The 15,544-nt window shown below is 50.6% G+C and overlaps 1 protein-coding gene across 2 annotated transcripts in view; it reads right to left on the reverse strand.

Moving 5' to 3' along the window:
• The window catches only part of DNAH9 (dynein axonemal heavy chain 9), a 204,986-nt gene that overhangs the window by 100,455 nt on the left and 88,987 nt on the right, over positions 1-15,544 (reverse strand). For both annotated transcript variants that reach the window (XM_086624181.1, XM_086624182.1), the window contains exons 44-46: positions 12,781-12,942; positions 11,571-11,804; positions 2,671-2,931 (exon numbers count right to left, since the gene is read on the reverse strand). In XM_086624181.1, the coding sequence (XP_086480307.1) occupies positions 2,671-2,931; positions 11,571-11,804; positions 12,781-12,942 (657 nt within the window). The remainder of the gene's footprint in view (positions 1-2,670; positions 2,932-11,570; positions 11,805-12,780; positions 12,943-15,544) is intronic.

The raw sequence follows: 15,544 nt of genomic DNA on the forward strand, positions 1-15,544 counted from the left end.
TCGCATACAGCACTGGCAGGGGCACATGGCTTTAGAGCAGCTGTCCTGTCCAGGCGAGCCAGGGTTTTCATGAAGGTTGGCCACCAAGGGCAACCAGCTGGCTGCTGACCAGCCTTGCTCATCCTTCACCTGGGATTAATGCAAAGGCACCCCCATTGCTGCCCTCCCCACACAGCCTATCTCCAAAAGAGAAAATAATAAAAAAAAAAAAGAAAAGTGGGGATGTGGCTGCTCTTCTTTCAGACTAGCAGGTGACACTGGCACAGAAATGTCCATGTATCTACATACTTACTGAACTCCTTGATAGCTGAGTACATGTTACTGTCATACCTATTACTGTTATTATTACTGCATTCTACTCAACAGCTTTTCTCACTGTTTTCCCTATTAATGTTGCATATAACAGCGCTGTCCAAATGAGACAACTTAGATAATTGGGGAGAAACTGTATCTACACACATAAATATTGCTGATTATTCATGTCAGAAAGCAAGTCGAGCTCTCTGACGCATCTCCGATCAGAAGGTAAGGAAGACCAGGCCTTCCTGTGCTCTGCTTTGCAGGTCCCTAGAGAAAACCTCAGCATCTCCCTAATCTTTGCCTAATGAGATATTCTACAGCTCCAGCATGAAACCAAAACAAATGAAGAGACAAATATTTTCCCTTTGTACAGTCCTTTCCTTTCCAGGAACAAGAGACAAAGCAACACGTCTGCAGCGAAGCCACGTGTTTCCTGAAAGCTCAAACAGAAAACCCATCCCTGGTGACTTGGAGACGCTTTCCTCTCCCTCACCAGGGCTATGGTTGAGCGGTGGTTTGAGGCAGGACCGAGCCATGCCTTGCTGCGACCCTGGGACTAACTCTGATCTTCTACCCGCCCCGGGTGCACGGGGAGTTGGCTGCTCCAGGATGCTGCATGAACTGAAGACCAAGATAAATTGTAGGTACGTGTCTCTGGGGCACATCTCAAAGTGCCAGGCTCCAAACATGAACTCCTGGAGTTTCCCTTGGAGGAAAAACTTTTCAAGGTACCAAAAGCCTTCCCTAAACGAATCAATCAGTCTCCTGCAGCCAGAGCAGTCCTTATCTCCTGGATGTACATTTCCCCAGTTGCGTCTTCCTTTGGAGTCACCTCGTCTGCAGCAATGTGCAGCTCTACTAAGAGGTCACCCTGCACTCGGAACCCAACTACCCACCACCTGCAACAGTGTCCTGACCAGCCCAGGGACACCTGAAAAACAGGTCCTCTCCCCTCCAGAGAAGCCCCGGTACTGGATAAATCCAAACATGGAATGAGACTTCTGTACCAGCACTTATTGTGTCAAACCAAAAGCCACCCCATGAGTGCACCTGTGGAGCCAAGCTGTATGTATCAGAGAATGAGCATCACACTCAACAGGCCTGAGGAATGTCTTGGACAAAGGGAGGGCAAGGCAAATTCCACCCCAATACAGCTGGAGAGGATCAGACTAAACCCTCAGGCCACCGTGTTTTGTCCCTATAACAGCAGGGAACTCATGAAGGAAAGATGCCCAGAGGAGCCCAAGAAGTCACCAACTCTCCCCATTGCACCTCTGGATCTCTGATCCTTCTTCCCCACCCTGTCTCCCCCTTGGCCAAGCAAGGCATTTGCCATGGGCTGCAGGAGGACACTTGTCCCACGGTGCTGCAGACTCAGAGGAGGACGTGAGCCTTTCCATCACAGATCCCTTTCCAAAGCAGGAGATGGGTCAAGTGGGAACTTGGAGGACACCCATGCTCACTGCCAGCTGCAGCCACAAACTTCCACCTCCACACCCACCAACACCGGTGTGTGAGGCTCACATGAGATCCATCTGTGCAACCTTCTCAGCACCACCTACACCACTGGGGAGAAAGGCTCACAGAGCAGCTGGGTGTAAAATCTGCCTTGTCGGTATTTCGGTGTGTTCTCAGCTCCCTCCGTGCTGTTTGTGCACTTGCACAGAAACATCCCAAGATAGCAGCACCGATGCTGTCACTGAAATGACGGGGTGCTCAGGCTTCACCCCGCCTGTCCTGTAACACCTGCTGCACCTCTGCTGTGACCAGCTAAGGGCACAGTGCTCCTTGCCACAGGACCCTCAGTCAGCTTGAGAGCACCGGCAGCCTCTCCTGTCTCCTCTCCTACAGCTCCATTCCCTGCAGCTCGAGGGTAACAACCTCAGAAAAGTCTGGAGCGAGATGTGGCCTGTGCCCCTGCCCTGGAGCCCAGCCCTCCATCCTGCGTGTCCTCCTCCACGTTAGCAGACAGGTCTGAGCCAGAGACAGTGCCCAGACAGCAAGACAGAGGTACAGAACTGGTGATCCCTCTGAGACACTCTTCCCTGGGTCCTGAAGGAGGGTGACAGTAAGGTGACCTCCCCTTCCCTGTGGGGCAGGCCGAGAAGCAGTGGAGCCAGCCAACAGTGCAGAAGAGGTGCAAACGAAGCACCCACCTCCAGTTCCTCCTGTTCTCCATGGCCATAAGTAAAGAGCAATTTGGTGCAGCCTCATGCTGCTCTGAGTTACACAAAGGACCAAGCATGCACCAGTTGGAAAGAAGCTGGAGGAGGGTCAATACAATGCCCTAATACTCAGGCCATCAGATGACACTACTCCTCCACAATGCAGGAGGAAGATACTGGATTTCTGTGGGAATCTTCATCCTACCTTGTTGAGGGTGTTCAGGGCGGCTTGCGCAGCTGCCAGGGCAGGCTCAGCTTTGGCCAGGTCCTCTTCACAGTCCTTCTGTTTCTGCTCCACCTCCTGGGTGATAAGTGCCACTTTCTGCTCCTCCTCATCAGCGACTGCCTTTTCCTTGCTCACTTTCTCAGTCTCCACCCCCACCACCTGGATCAGCTTGTCAGCATCGTCATTCTTCTGCTTCAGCTCCACTTCTTGGGCTGCCAGCTTGGCCTTCAGCTCATCCACCTAGAGGGAAGAAAGACATGTAGGAGCACGGACACTCACCGACCTGCTCCCCACCCAGCCCAGCAGCACCAGCTCGCACTCGAGAGGGGCAGAGCGCCACCCAAAGCATGGAGGGTCTGTGTGTAAAGCCAGCAAAGCCCTGGCAGCACAGAAGGGTGGTGCTTCTAGCTGTTGGCAGGGTACTGCTATTCTCCTTCACTCTTGGTTGCTCGGGTCACAGTTGGAGAGCCCACGGTCCACACACCGGAGCAGCAAGGGAGAAACCAGCACCAGCAGGATGAGCTGCTAAGAGGGTTCATAGGTTTCATAGATTTCTAGGTTGGAAAAGACCTTAGAGATCATCAAGTCCAACCGTCCCTAATCCCCATTAAACCATATCCCTAAGTAGATCATCCACCCTGTTCTTAAACACATCCAGAGATGGGGACTCAACCACCTCCCTGGGCAGCCTATTCCAGTGGCTGACAACCCTTTCAGAGAAGAAATACTTCCTAATATCCAACCTGAATCTCCCCTGACTAAGTTTATACCCATTTCCTCTCGTTCTATCACCCATCACTAATGTAAAGAGCCCTTCCCCCACCTCCCCACCATCCCTTCTCAAGTATTTGTAGGCTGTAATCAGGTCTCCCCTCAGCCTCCTCTTCTCCAGGCTAAACAGCCCCAACTCCCTTAGCCGCTCCTCATAAGTTTTATTTTCCAGCCCCTTGACCAGTTTAGTCGCCCTTCTCTGGACTCGCTCCAGGAGCTCAATATCTCTCTTAAAGCGAGGGGCCCAAAACTGGGCACAATATTCCAGGCGCGGCCTCACCAGTGCCGAGTACAGGGGCAGGATCACTTCCCTGCTCCTGCTGGTCACACTGTTCTTGATACACGCACCCCTGCTTACTGTCTCCACTTGGAAACTGGACAGAGGTTCTGGGACAATATGAATGTTGCTTTGAGCAGGTTCCAATGGGAAGTAGGTGGAAACCTTCATTTCAGGTATTCTTGGGATTACTTTTGCACAGCCCAGAAGCCTCACCATGCACCAGGTGTCTGCAGGACAAGTCTCTCATTACGAAGCCAGATACACCCAGCTTTGAACATGAGATCTGACGTTACATCACATCCCTGGAAAAGGAGGCGGGCACGTGCTGTGCACGCGTGCTTTGCGGCAGAGATGACGTGCTACAATTCAGCTGCACTTTCTTTGCTTCTCAACCTTGACACCAGCAGAACAGAGCACGCCAGTTTCGCCATGTGTTGAGGAGGACCTGTGCACCAGGACCCAGTGCTCCCCAAGCCGTGGGCTTACCCAGGTGCACCCTGCCACTCACCCACCCCTCCATCCCGGGCCCCACGCGCACGAGGCAGAGACAGCACCCCATCCACTCCCTCGCAACCATCAGGTCCTACAGACTTGTGGCAGGAAGGGCATTTTTTACACCAGAAAGATTACAGTTGGGATCTGCTGACGGGTACAGCCCTTGCCAGAGGTCCATGGCTCATGGGGCCTGAAAACGTGATGTCAAATGAGGTTGAGAAGGGATGTCCCGTTCAGTTGGTAGCCAAGAAGCACAGCAGTGTTGGCAGCTCCTCACACACTGCTCCACCGAGCACCTGCTCACACCCAGCGAGGTAGGAGCCTTCTTCAGCAACAGGCTGAAGCGTTTGCATGGTGGGGGAGCTCACACCAGCTCTCCCTTGAAGATGGAAAACCTCTTCCTAAAAGCACACATTTCAATGAATTTACATCGGCTCTGCGCAGACCCCGGAGTCCCTCACTGTCCTGCCATCAGGCTCACAAAAGGTTGCTTAAAGCTCCTGCGGTACGTCTTTACCTACACAAAATACCTTACCAGCAGGGAAGCAGACCCTCGCTTTTGGTAATCATTCCATTTTTATACCAGAATAACGAGCACAATTTGCAGCCTTATATACTGAAGCTATTGATGTTCGGCATCAGCTCCAAGCGGAGAGCGGTTTCTTAGGAGCCTCTTTGTGCACTTTATCCATTGTCCTCTCCTTCTGCCTGGTGCTACAATGCCATTTTCACCAGGACAAAAACACAACTGTAAATCCAAACGACCCTGGGCTCTCAGGAGCACACAATCCCTTCGGTTGGCAAACTCAGCGGCAGCTTCTTGTTCGGCTCCGCAGCTTCGAGGATTGCAGGAAATTGAAGTGGGGGACTTCGCTGATGGCAGATATGGATTGTGACCTTCTGCTCAAAAATCAGCAATCATGTGCTGGATGCATACACAAATGGGAGCTTTCGGGGTTTCCATGACCGTGACAAAATAAGCAAGGGATCAAAACCCAACCGCACTCAACAGCGCTGTAAAACGAGCGGATGTGAACCCAGCGCCGCCCGTGAGAACAGAAAACGCCTGGACACAACGTGCTTCCAGCCAAGCACGTGCAATCACAAAGGGTAAATGACTCGCTATAACGCTGTCAGGATTTAAAAAAAAGCATGGAATTCAGTTAGGGCTCTGCCTGAAAGAAATACCTGGAAGCCCAGAAGTGTGTGTTACTCTGAAGGCCCCTGTCCAGCTGAGCTTGGGTTCCAGGTTAAATTCCAAGTGAAAACGATGCAAACTGGAGCTGTGCTGTGTATCCTGAGGTTCTGCTGGACCCTCTGCCAATAGACCACACCACATCTAGGAGACATATGGTGACCTCCAGCCTCCCTTACCTGCAGCAGGATTTTGGAACATGAAAGGAAACAATTGTGTTTCCCCAGTGAGGCTAAAGCTCAACCCCAGTTGAGAGGGGACAATTTAGCGGTGTTTGTGCTGTGGAAAGAGAGAAACAGGAGCTACACCTAAATAACCAAACTCACTGGTTTTAGTGATGTCCTGGGGGTGGCACAGGGAATGTACATTTATGAACTTTACTCCTCCAGTTTCACTCCCTCAGCACAGCAAACACGTTTCCCTGAATGCTGTACTCGCATCCACAGCAAAAACAGTCACATCCATTCCTCCTCCCTTCCCTCACATCCTAATGCCCAGACATAAAATGCCTGATGAGACACCAGTGAGCAGGGAGGCCTCATGCCAGCACCTTTGGGAGGGCACAGGGGCAGCAGAAAGCTGAAATGTGCTCCCATCAGTGACCTGTGGAGCTGTTCCTGGTAGGGCAACATCAGGAATAAAGGCATGAAAAGTTCTCCTCTTTCTACAAACGGCACAGTAACAGAAGGAACTCAAATTTCCCCTCTCACCAAAAAGGACTTTCTATCCAAAAATGATGGCAGCTTGTACACAGAGCTATTTTCTGTTTCTTTGGAGAACCCAGATGCTTGTCATATTTCCAGCCACTAAACTACACTTCCAAAGCCCAGAAGTGGCCAAGTCCGACCACCACTAACACAGACTATCTCAGGGTGTGCAGAAAACCTTCCCAGCACAGCTTCTGTCTTCTCTCTTCTCACAGCTTAGAACTTCTCCAACAGTCACATGCAGTGTCCCTCCTTGCACTGACACCCCCCGTACTCCTAGTCCACCTTATGAAAACCAGCAGTGTTATAAACCATCCAGATTAGGAGCAGGGCCATCCATCATCCTTTGAGTGTAGAACTCTGCAGACACCGAGGTCACTGAAGGAGCGGGAGGAGGTGCTCCAGGTGCCAGAACAGAGATTCCTCTGCAGCCCCTGGTAAAGATCATGGTGAGGTAGGCTGTCCCACTGCAGCCCATGGAGGTCCACAGTGGAGCAGAGATCCACCTGCAGCCCATGAAGGACCCCATGCTGGAGCATGCACCCAAAGGAGACTGTGACCTCATGGAGACCCCACACTGGAGCAGGCTCCTGGCAGGACCTGTGGCCCCATGGAGAGAGGAGCTCACACTGGAGTAGGTTTGCTGGCAGGACTTGTGATGCTGTGGGGAACCTGCAGTCTGTTCCTGAAAGACTGCATCCCTGGAAAGAACCCACACTGGAGCAGTTCATGAACTTCAGCCTGTGGGAAGGACTCATATTGGACAAGTTCATGGAGGACTGTTCCCTGTGGGAGGGACTCCATGCTGGAGCAAGGAAAGAGTGTGAAGAGTCCTCCTCCTAAGGAGGAAGGAGTGGCAGAGACAACGTGTGATGAACTGACTGCAACCTCCATTTCCCATCCCCCTGCGCCACTGGAGGGGAGGAGGTAGAGAAATCGGGAGTGAAGTTGAGCCCAGGAAGAAGGGAGGGGTGAGGGGTAGGTTTTTTTAAGATTCGGTCTTATTTCTCAATTACCTTACTCTGATCTGATTGGCAATAAATTAAATTCATTTTCCCAAGTTTTTGCCTGTGTTTCGCCCATGACGGTCACTGGTGAGTGTTCGCCCTGTCCTTATCTCAGCCCACAAGTTCTTTTCCATCTTATTTTCTCCGCACCCTGTCTTGCTGAGGAGGGGGAGCGATTGAATGGCTTGGTGGGCACCTGGCATCCAGCCAAGGTCAACCCACTACACCTCAGCGAAAAGGAAACCAGGAACACTCAGCGTGAGGGGAAGGCTGAATACCAGACCATCCGTCTACAAGACAGAGCTCAGGGAGGCACTAACAGGCACGGGGCATGCGTAGCAGGGACACCTGACACATGGACACAGGCATGGACAACCGGCCTACAGGGAGTTGCTAAAGAAGATAAAGAGGAGCAGCTCCATATGGAGGGGCAGGAAGAGACCGTGTTATATTCAAAACAAGAGCACAGGACTGGGGGTTCACACCTCTTCGAAGACATGAGCTCTCACAGCTAACAGTGGGGGTCAGGGTGCTGCAGCGACCTCTCCTGTTTGGTTCTTGCCAGCATATTGGACCCTGCTGTGCTGTGGAGCAGCCACAGACACGTGCTTTATAAATTACCATCCAGACACACCACAGAAGAGTCATTACCACATCCAGAGGGGGTGAGAAAACACCACTGGCTTTTCCAGTGGCTGCCAACACTGGTGAAAGCAGAAGACGCCTTCTGGGTAACACGTAACTGGTAATCACAAGAAAGCAAGAACTACAAGAGAATAACGGTACAAAGAGAGACCAAGGTGGCATGGCAAATCACAGCAGAGTGTCACCCCAAACAGAAGAGAGAACTCTATTAACCTCCTTCCCATAGGCAACACCAGGATAAGAACCAGAGTAAGGCGTGAGCAGACAGATCCAGCACGTGCCTTAGCATGGAATGTCATTACTGGCCACAAAAGGGTCCCCAACAGTGCTAAGAAATGTGAAAAACCTGAGCAGCTTCCTAAGTCCAGGACAATCTGATAAGCAATTAGTAATGTGAGGTGGAAAGGGAAAGAGCAAAGCAAATGAGAGATTCAAGGGTAATGTACTGTGACTCCAACGGGGAAGGAAGAAGTGCTTGCCTACCTACCACCAGGACGGCATAAGAAGAATTATTAAAGAATAGAAAACCTGGAAGGCACGATCCCGGAAGACTCGTTTTATCTGATTGCCCCTGTCTTGTTTCAAGAGCACAAAATACATCACAAAGGTCAGCGATTAATTGATAGAGCAAGCAAGACTTGAATCTGGAATCCAGTGATGCAATATTAACCAAAGTCATCCTAAAAATTACTCAGCAACAGGCTCCGAACAGAGCACTGACCTCTTCCTAGTGAACATCACTCTGAAAAACAAATGACTCATCCCACACATCTTCCCAAATCTATTATGTCCTAGTCACTGGAAGCCAGCTTCTGCTTTTCTGAGTATTGAGGACAGCTGCTGTCTTCAAGAAAAGATGGTTAGGCATGTTAAAATAATGAAAAATATTTCTTCAGAAGAAAAGTTGGTCAATAGTATCAAGATGTCCAAATCTCCAAAGGGGAAAAAAAAAAAAAAAAGAGCAGGTGAGGGGAGAAAAGTCAAAGGGAGGGGAGAGGTTATTTGAAACTGCAGTGGCTAAGTCAAAAAGTGCCCTGCAGCTGCTTGCACAACAGCCTCCTCATGCTGAGGCCACACTGAACAGTCTACAGAAATACATAAAACTCATAATTAACTTGTCATGGCATCCAAGCACTGGAGAATGTTGATGATAGGAGCACTAGTCCTCAGACCTAAGGCACAACCAGCTCATACCCAGGGATCAAAATCCTCCTCCTTTACTTTGAAAATAAAGAACAGCATATCGCTTCCAAGCACCATGAACACAACCTGGAGATGACACATCTGAGTGAGACAGAAGACTTGTCACTTCCTCAGCACCAAGACCACCCATTTCCATGGATGAATGTAAAGTTCAGACTTTTAAGTCCATATTCAAGATTGAAAGTCCTGATATGATTGCCAATATCGCTAAACATCCACACTCCGGTTTCAAATCAACAGCAGTTTTGACTATTGCGCACATCTGATAATTTAGGTGTTTAATTTTAGGTCCCTAGTGCTAATTTTAGATTCAAATTTGACATATTTGTCCTCACTGCTCTGCATCTTAATCAACTTCACAAACAGGCACTTCTTGCCCCAGCTTTACTCCAATCAGATAGGGACTTCACATTCTTTTACTTTTCTTGCAACAGCAAAGCCTACAAGACCCACAGGTGCAGTGGCTTCCCAGCTCCTCCCCAGTCCTCCACCACTGCTCAGCACCTGTTTTGTGGCTTGTCAGAGAACCCTTGCCAACACAACGCCCATATGAAGATACACCTGAAGAATATAGAAGGGTCCCTGTGTTTGACCGACACTACAGGGACTTGTTTCCTCTCAGAAGGTTAGTTTCATATTAGTTGCTCTCAATAAAAAATAGACCTAACCCATCTTGTCCACCACTGAGGTATCATGAAAAGCAGCAGCACCCCACAGGTCAGCTAAACTCTTTGCCTCCATAGGTAAGGCAGATGTCAGGTCTGCTTTGCAGCGACAGCACGTGCTTATTGCCCTGGTTGGGGTCACTGGTTGCAATGGGTGCTCTCTACTGCTGGCTGCTCAACCTCAGCTGCATCCTTACAAAGAAGATACTAAAGCCTGCCAAGGGGGGGGTGAAACATGCCCGCTCCCCTCCTGAATCCTCAAAGACCCATCCTGCACCATGACAAAAGCAACTGTTTGAAGTGAGATGTAGACTATGAGAGTTGAGAGGCACTAATAAAGCCCATACATCACCCTCCAGAAGGACACGTGTCCTATTGAGTGTGACAGACCTGATTTATGCCACCAGCATTATCCGGAGCATATCTATGGAAGGGGTTGAACCTGTTAGTCCTCCATTCAATCAACCCCCTGCATTTCTTTGGAGCAGTATCAGGAGAGGCCCATTTACCCCAGTAGAAGCTCGTAAGTGAACATTTGTGAGAGTTAATAGAATATGAAATAGAGAGAAAACTGGGAGTTTAGCAACAGATGTAGATGGCAAAGTTCTGAAAGGCAGTTTGAGTCACTACAGAGAGGCTGGTGAAACACTCAGAACGACATCTAGCCTGTGCCACAGAGGAGCACCAGTGCTGCTCTTTAACGGTGATTTTTGGGATGGTGTCGGGGTTCAGCCCGGCGGCGGCTCAGCCGCTCCCCACTGCCCGCAGTGTGGGGAGAGGAGAGAAATGTCACCCACGGCCCGAGGGTGGGACAGGAACGGGGGGAGCACCCACCGACCGCGGCCCTGGGCAGAACGGACTGGGTCTGGGGACAAACCAGTTCAATTGACTGACAGTTACTGGAGAGGATAACGAGAAACAAAGTCAGATCTAAAACCAACACCTCCCCCACCGCTGCCCCCTTCCCGCCGCTCCCTCCTCCCCGCGGCGCAGGGACGGGCAATGGGGCTGCGGGGCAGTGCGTCTCGTTTGTGCCGCTCCCTTCCCGAAGGAGGAGGGCTCCCCACACTCCGTCCCTGCTCCAGTGGCTCCCCCCCTCCCGGGACAGCCCACAGGCTGCTCCGCCGTGAGAGGAGAAGCCCCGGGGTGGGGAGGGGGCAGCCCCCGCCTCCCCCCGCCTCACTGCAGCTCCGAAACAGCCTTTCGGGCTCCTTTGTCCCGGCTCAAAGGGGCCACTGGCGGAGGCGCGGATGGGCCCGGGCTGAGGGGATGGGGGTCCGGGCTGGCCAGAGCCCGGTCCGAGCGGTTTTGGAGCCCGGGAAGGGGCAGGGGTGAATCCCCTCTCCCGCTACCAGATCCCTTTCCCAGAAACCCAGCACAGATGGTTAATCGACGTTTCAGACGTTCATTACTTTTCCTTAAAGACGGATAGTGTAATGCAAGGAAAAATAAACATCAGCCGTACTCGGAAAGGATGCTCTGCTCAGTCGGAAAGAGAGGACTCTTGCTGAAGTAATTGTAGGTTTCCTGGGCGCAACTCCAAAAATCACTGACCTTCCAGTATTTTCTAAGCCATTTTGTCACCACAGCTGAGATATAGCCGTTAACAGATGTACACAGCCGACTGAATCCCTGTCTCCTTTTATATCCTGTGATCTTTCATCTGGGATTAGCACCACCCAAACAGCGGAGACTGCACCCACGTCTCTTCCCTTCGCCTTTCCAGCACAGAACGTAACTCCTGCTCCTCCAGGAACCAGTTCAAGCCAGACTAGCACCAGGATCTAGCACGAATTTTACACCCTGTACAGCACCAGCCTGTAAAGTTCTCCTTCGAACCAGGATGCAGAGATGTCTCTAAAAGAGAAACAAGGAAAACCATCGGCTTTTAACCCCAAAGAGTTTGCTGACCTGTGCAGACGTGCTGTTGAGCTTCTCCAGGCCATTCTCCAGCCGCTCCATTTTTGCTTTTAACTCCTTGCCCTTCTTCAGCAGCAAATTCTGGTAGAGTTTGATTTGCTCCAGGAATGACTTCGGAGTGGTGTAGTTGTATCGTCGCTCATTGCTCAGGTACAGTCGGGATATCTCGTTGACACTTGTGTGGACATAGGCCATGAATTTGCTTATTGACTCTTTCACCGAATCCTGATGGTAAGATGAGAGCACAAGGAGAAAATATTTCAACAGAACAACGATGTACAGTGCAGACCTGTGCTGTGTATCAAGGAATTTATTAACTTTTTATTTCGCTGCAGCAAAATCCGGAATGTAACATCTAAGTTGATCCCTTTTCATTTGTTATCTCTAAAATAACTTTGTCTGCTCGTGTACTTTATACCTCTTTTTATATCTTTTTATCTTGTACTTTATCTATTCCAAGCAATTTTTCTAGCATTCAGCTCTATAAAATAACAGCCTTGTAAGTATAAATTTGGGCTTTTCTCTTGTACAAATGAGGAAAGTGCACACTCATGAAAAGAAACATCATAGACTTTGTTCTTCCAAAATCTTGCCCAGAAAAGATAAATAAACAGAACTGAATCTCTTCTAGTCTAGGAGCAGGCTGTCATCAATGAGAACATGACATATTTTTGCCCTTGAGATTTCAGACGCTCAGACACGCGTGTGGAGAGAAAAGCATATAATCCCTGCAATAATCATAAGCATTAAGTTATTTTCTACACCTATTTGTAAGCTGCCTCTCTTGTTAGCAACGCAGTCGTTCCACTGGCAATACTACTGGTGGACACACACACACTCACACACGAGCGTGGTGCCTGTGGCCATCCTTCTGCTAAGGTCCATGCCCCTCTCGGAAAAACCTGGGCTGTATTTCTAGCATGGCTTGATGCAGTTTAATGCACTACAGCACTACCAGTGATTCCTCCGCAAATGGTCACCCAGATGTCCTGGATAAGTGCTGGAGGGCAGTAACGGTGAGCAAACCCTCTCCCCAAGACTGTGCTCGATGTGCGAGGCATTGCTGGCACCGGACGGAGCGACGAGGTCACACCTGGCTGCCACCAGCACCATGTCGCCAGGGTTGGCCAAGGCCAGCACCCTGCAGAGGAACCCCCAACCCAAGCATGGCTTGGGATTCCCCAGATGCCAGTGGGCTCACCTCCACGGCGTCTGTTTCTCGCAGAAAGCGAAGGCTGACGGACTCCAGGGCCTCCCGTGGCCACTCCTGGAACCAGTCTATGGCCGTGCAGCTGACGATGGCGGGGAACCTCCTGCTGCGGACGCGCAGCTTGCTACCAACGGGTGAAAAACACAGCGTGACCTGTGGAGCCCGAGGAAAGAGAAGGTGAGAAGACATGGCCGGGAGCAGGTGGTGGGCTCCAGCCACACAGCCCAGCCCAGTCTCTTCCAGCCACTTCCAAAGGAAGATCTTGTGCCACCAGCTAAGGGTACAGCAACGTCAGTCCTTGAGCCCTTGCACTTCAGACCAACAAGCCTGGCCCGGAAAAGGTAGAATCTGGCAGTAAACACATTTTTTCTCTACAATAAAGCCAAGCAGTGGTGTTGGAGCATTGCTATGGTTGAAAGCAGAAGCCTGGCACACTTTCACAGCGGCAGCCAGGGTTTAGTTTAACCACTCTTCCCTGCGTTAGCAGTGACACAGAGCTTCTCCTGCCAGGGAACTGGCGTCCAGATTCAAGTGGTACAACCAGGAATTACAGTGAATGGATCTAAATTCTCCTGGCAGGACCACAGGCCTGCCTGGATAGCTTCCCCAAAAGCCAGCACTGAAAAGTGTTCAGGTGGCTCGAACTCAAAATCCGCTTTTATCAGAATGAGAATTTTTTAAAATAGAGAAATCTCAAACCAGAGCAGGTTGGCAATAAAAGCATTTGTGAACGCGTTTTCCCTGCTCACTGCGTTTTTGCACAGCATGTCCTTCACTTTTCAGGCTTTTTTTTTCAGTCCAAGAGCTGCTAAAAGTTTCTGAGTTGCAGCAAATCATGCAGCGTCCATGGGTCTCTGGGAAACCTCTCTTTGCATTACTCTGGGGCTCGGTCAAGGGACTGTTACTTCCTCACTCAGCATCCTCCCAGCCCTGCACCATTTCTCCTTTCTCCAGCCTTCAGCACCCTCTCCTACTCCATCTGCCTTTCCCTGCAGACCTGGAGCCTCCTTCCCCCAACAACCAGCCTGCTCAACTCCTCTCAGGAAGGCACAAGCTCTCCCTTTTCCAGAAGGAAACTCCTGGTCCAGGGTGTGAAGCCAGGACAAGGCAAGTACCTTTCCTCTTCATTGCCCCACCACCAGCTTTAACAGTAAAATAAGACTCAAGGACCAAAACCTGCCACCACCATTCATCACAGCCCTTTTCCTGCAAGTCTGCTGGGGCTGGACTTACAAGCCCTGCTCATCAGGCACGAAGGAGGACACGGTCAAGTTGCCACCATGCAATGAAGTAGCAATACCTGAGCAAGGACTGGTTTGGGCAACAGCACATTTCACTCAATGCATCATCCCTCTCCCACTTGTGAGCCCTGGCTGGCACCTGCACAGCCTTGCAAGTGCCACGGGCCAAGCTGCTGCCAGCTCAGACATCTCTATAAGGTGTCACCATCTCCACCATGAGCTAAGATCTGGGTTTCAGAAACTGTTACAGCCTGCAACAAAACCACTTGCATCTCATTTCAGAAGAGGCAGTTGAACGCAGAGCTTCTGCTCCTCTGACAGGGCCACTGAGTGCTCACACGCTGGGATAGACACGTAGAAATCCTTCCTACACCTTCAAGGAGAAGCTTTGGGCACCTCTATGTTGCTCTCTCAGGGCCAGGCAAGTTTCAGGAAGCTATCCATGAACAAAAGCTCTCTTCTGCACTACTCTCTCTCAAGACCCCGAGGCAGAAGGTGTGTTGGTGCTTATGCTCCGCTGGGCCAAGCCCATCTCTTGTACTGCTCCCAGAGGTCCAGCATGCCCTGGACCAGCAGATCGATCAGCTTTCTGCACAGCGCGCGATACAGTCACAAAACATTGGGGAGAATAAACCGCACTTCCTGGCTGCCCCCATCCATCTGCTCTAACACGTCGTTACGGAGAAGGGCAGACAAGGAAAACAGATCAGCCTCAAATAAATCACATTCGTGCTGTCCTTCCAGTGTACCTCACTAGCTAACAGGAATATATCTAAGGAGGGACACCAAGCAGAAGACAATGAAGGTGCTTCAAGAGCTACAAAACAGCATCAGCACTCATCAGAAATTCCCCTTTAAACTGGGAGAAGGAGAGAGAGGAGAACGGGATTCCCTCTCCTTGGGCTTCTGTACCGTGGCATAGTCCCCAAGTTTTCCCTCAAAAATCAACTCTCCAGCTGTTCCCCATTCTAAACACGTACCTACCCACATCAAAAAGGGAACAGGCGAACCTACCTCAGTGAACGTGTCCCACCAACACAAAACAAGCAGCGAGTAAGAAGAAGAATATGTTTTCATTAAGCAAGATCAAGCCTTCACTCGCTGCCCACCCAGCCTCCCTGCTCTGGGGCCGCAGAACTCTGCAGTCCCGCAGACGGGTAAATACCGTCTGGAACAGTTGAACTTCTTGCACTGTACTTTCTTCACATGCTGGGCATACCTGGGAAGTCCTGAAACTGTTTTGATATTTTAAGACGTATTTATAAGGCTAGAATATGGGCTGCAGTGGAAGCAATCCTGTAAGCATGTTATGTCCCACTCAGTTCCCAGCACTCTGTTTTTAACCATAGAATGGGTTAGGTTGGAAGGGACCTTCAAGATCATCTAGTTCCAACCTCCCTGCCATGGGCAGGGACACCTTCCACTACACCAGGTTGCTCAAAGCCTCATCCAACCTGGCCTTGGACACTGCCAGGGATGGGGCAGCCACAACTTCTCTGGGCAACCTGTCCCAG

This window comes from Tauraco erythrolophus, chromosome 20, assembly GCF_009769465.1.
Source record: "Tauraco erythrolophus isolate bTauEry1 chromosome 20, bTauEry1.pri, whole genome shotgun sequence".
Taxonomy (NCBI): Eukaryota; Metazoa; Chordata; class Aves; order Musophagiformes; family Musophagidae; genus Tauraco; species Tauraco erythrolophus.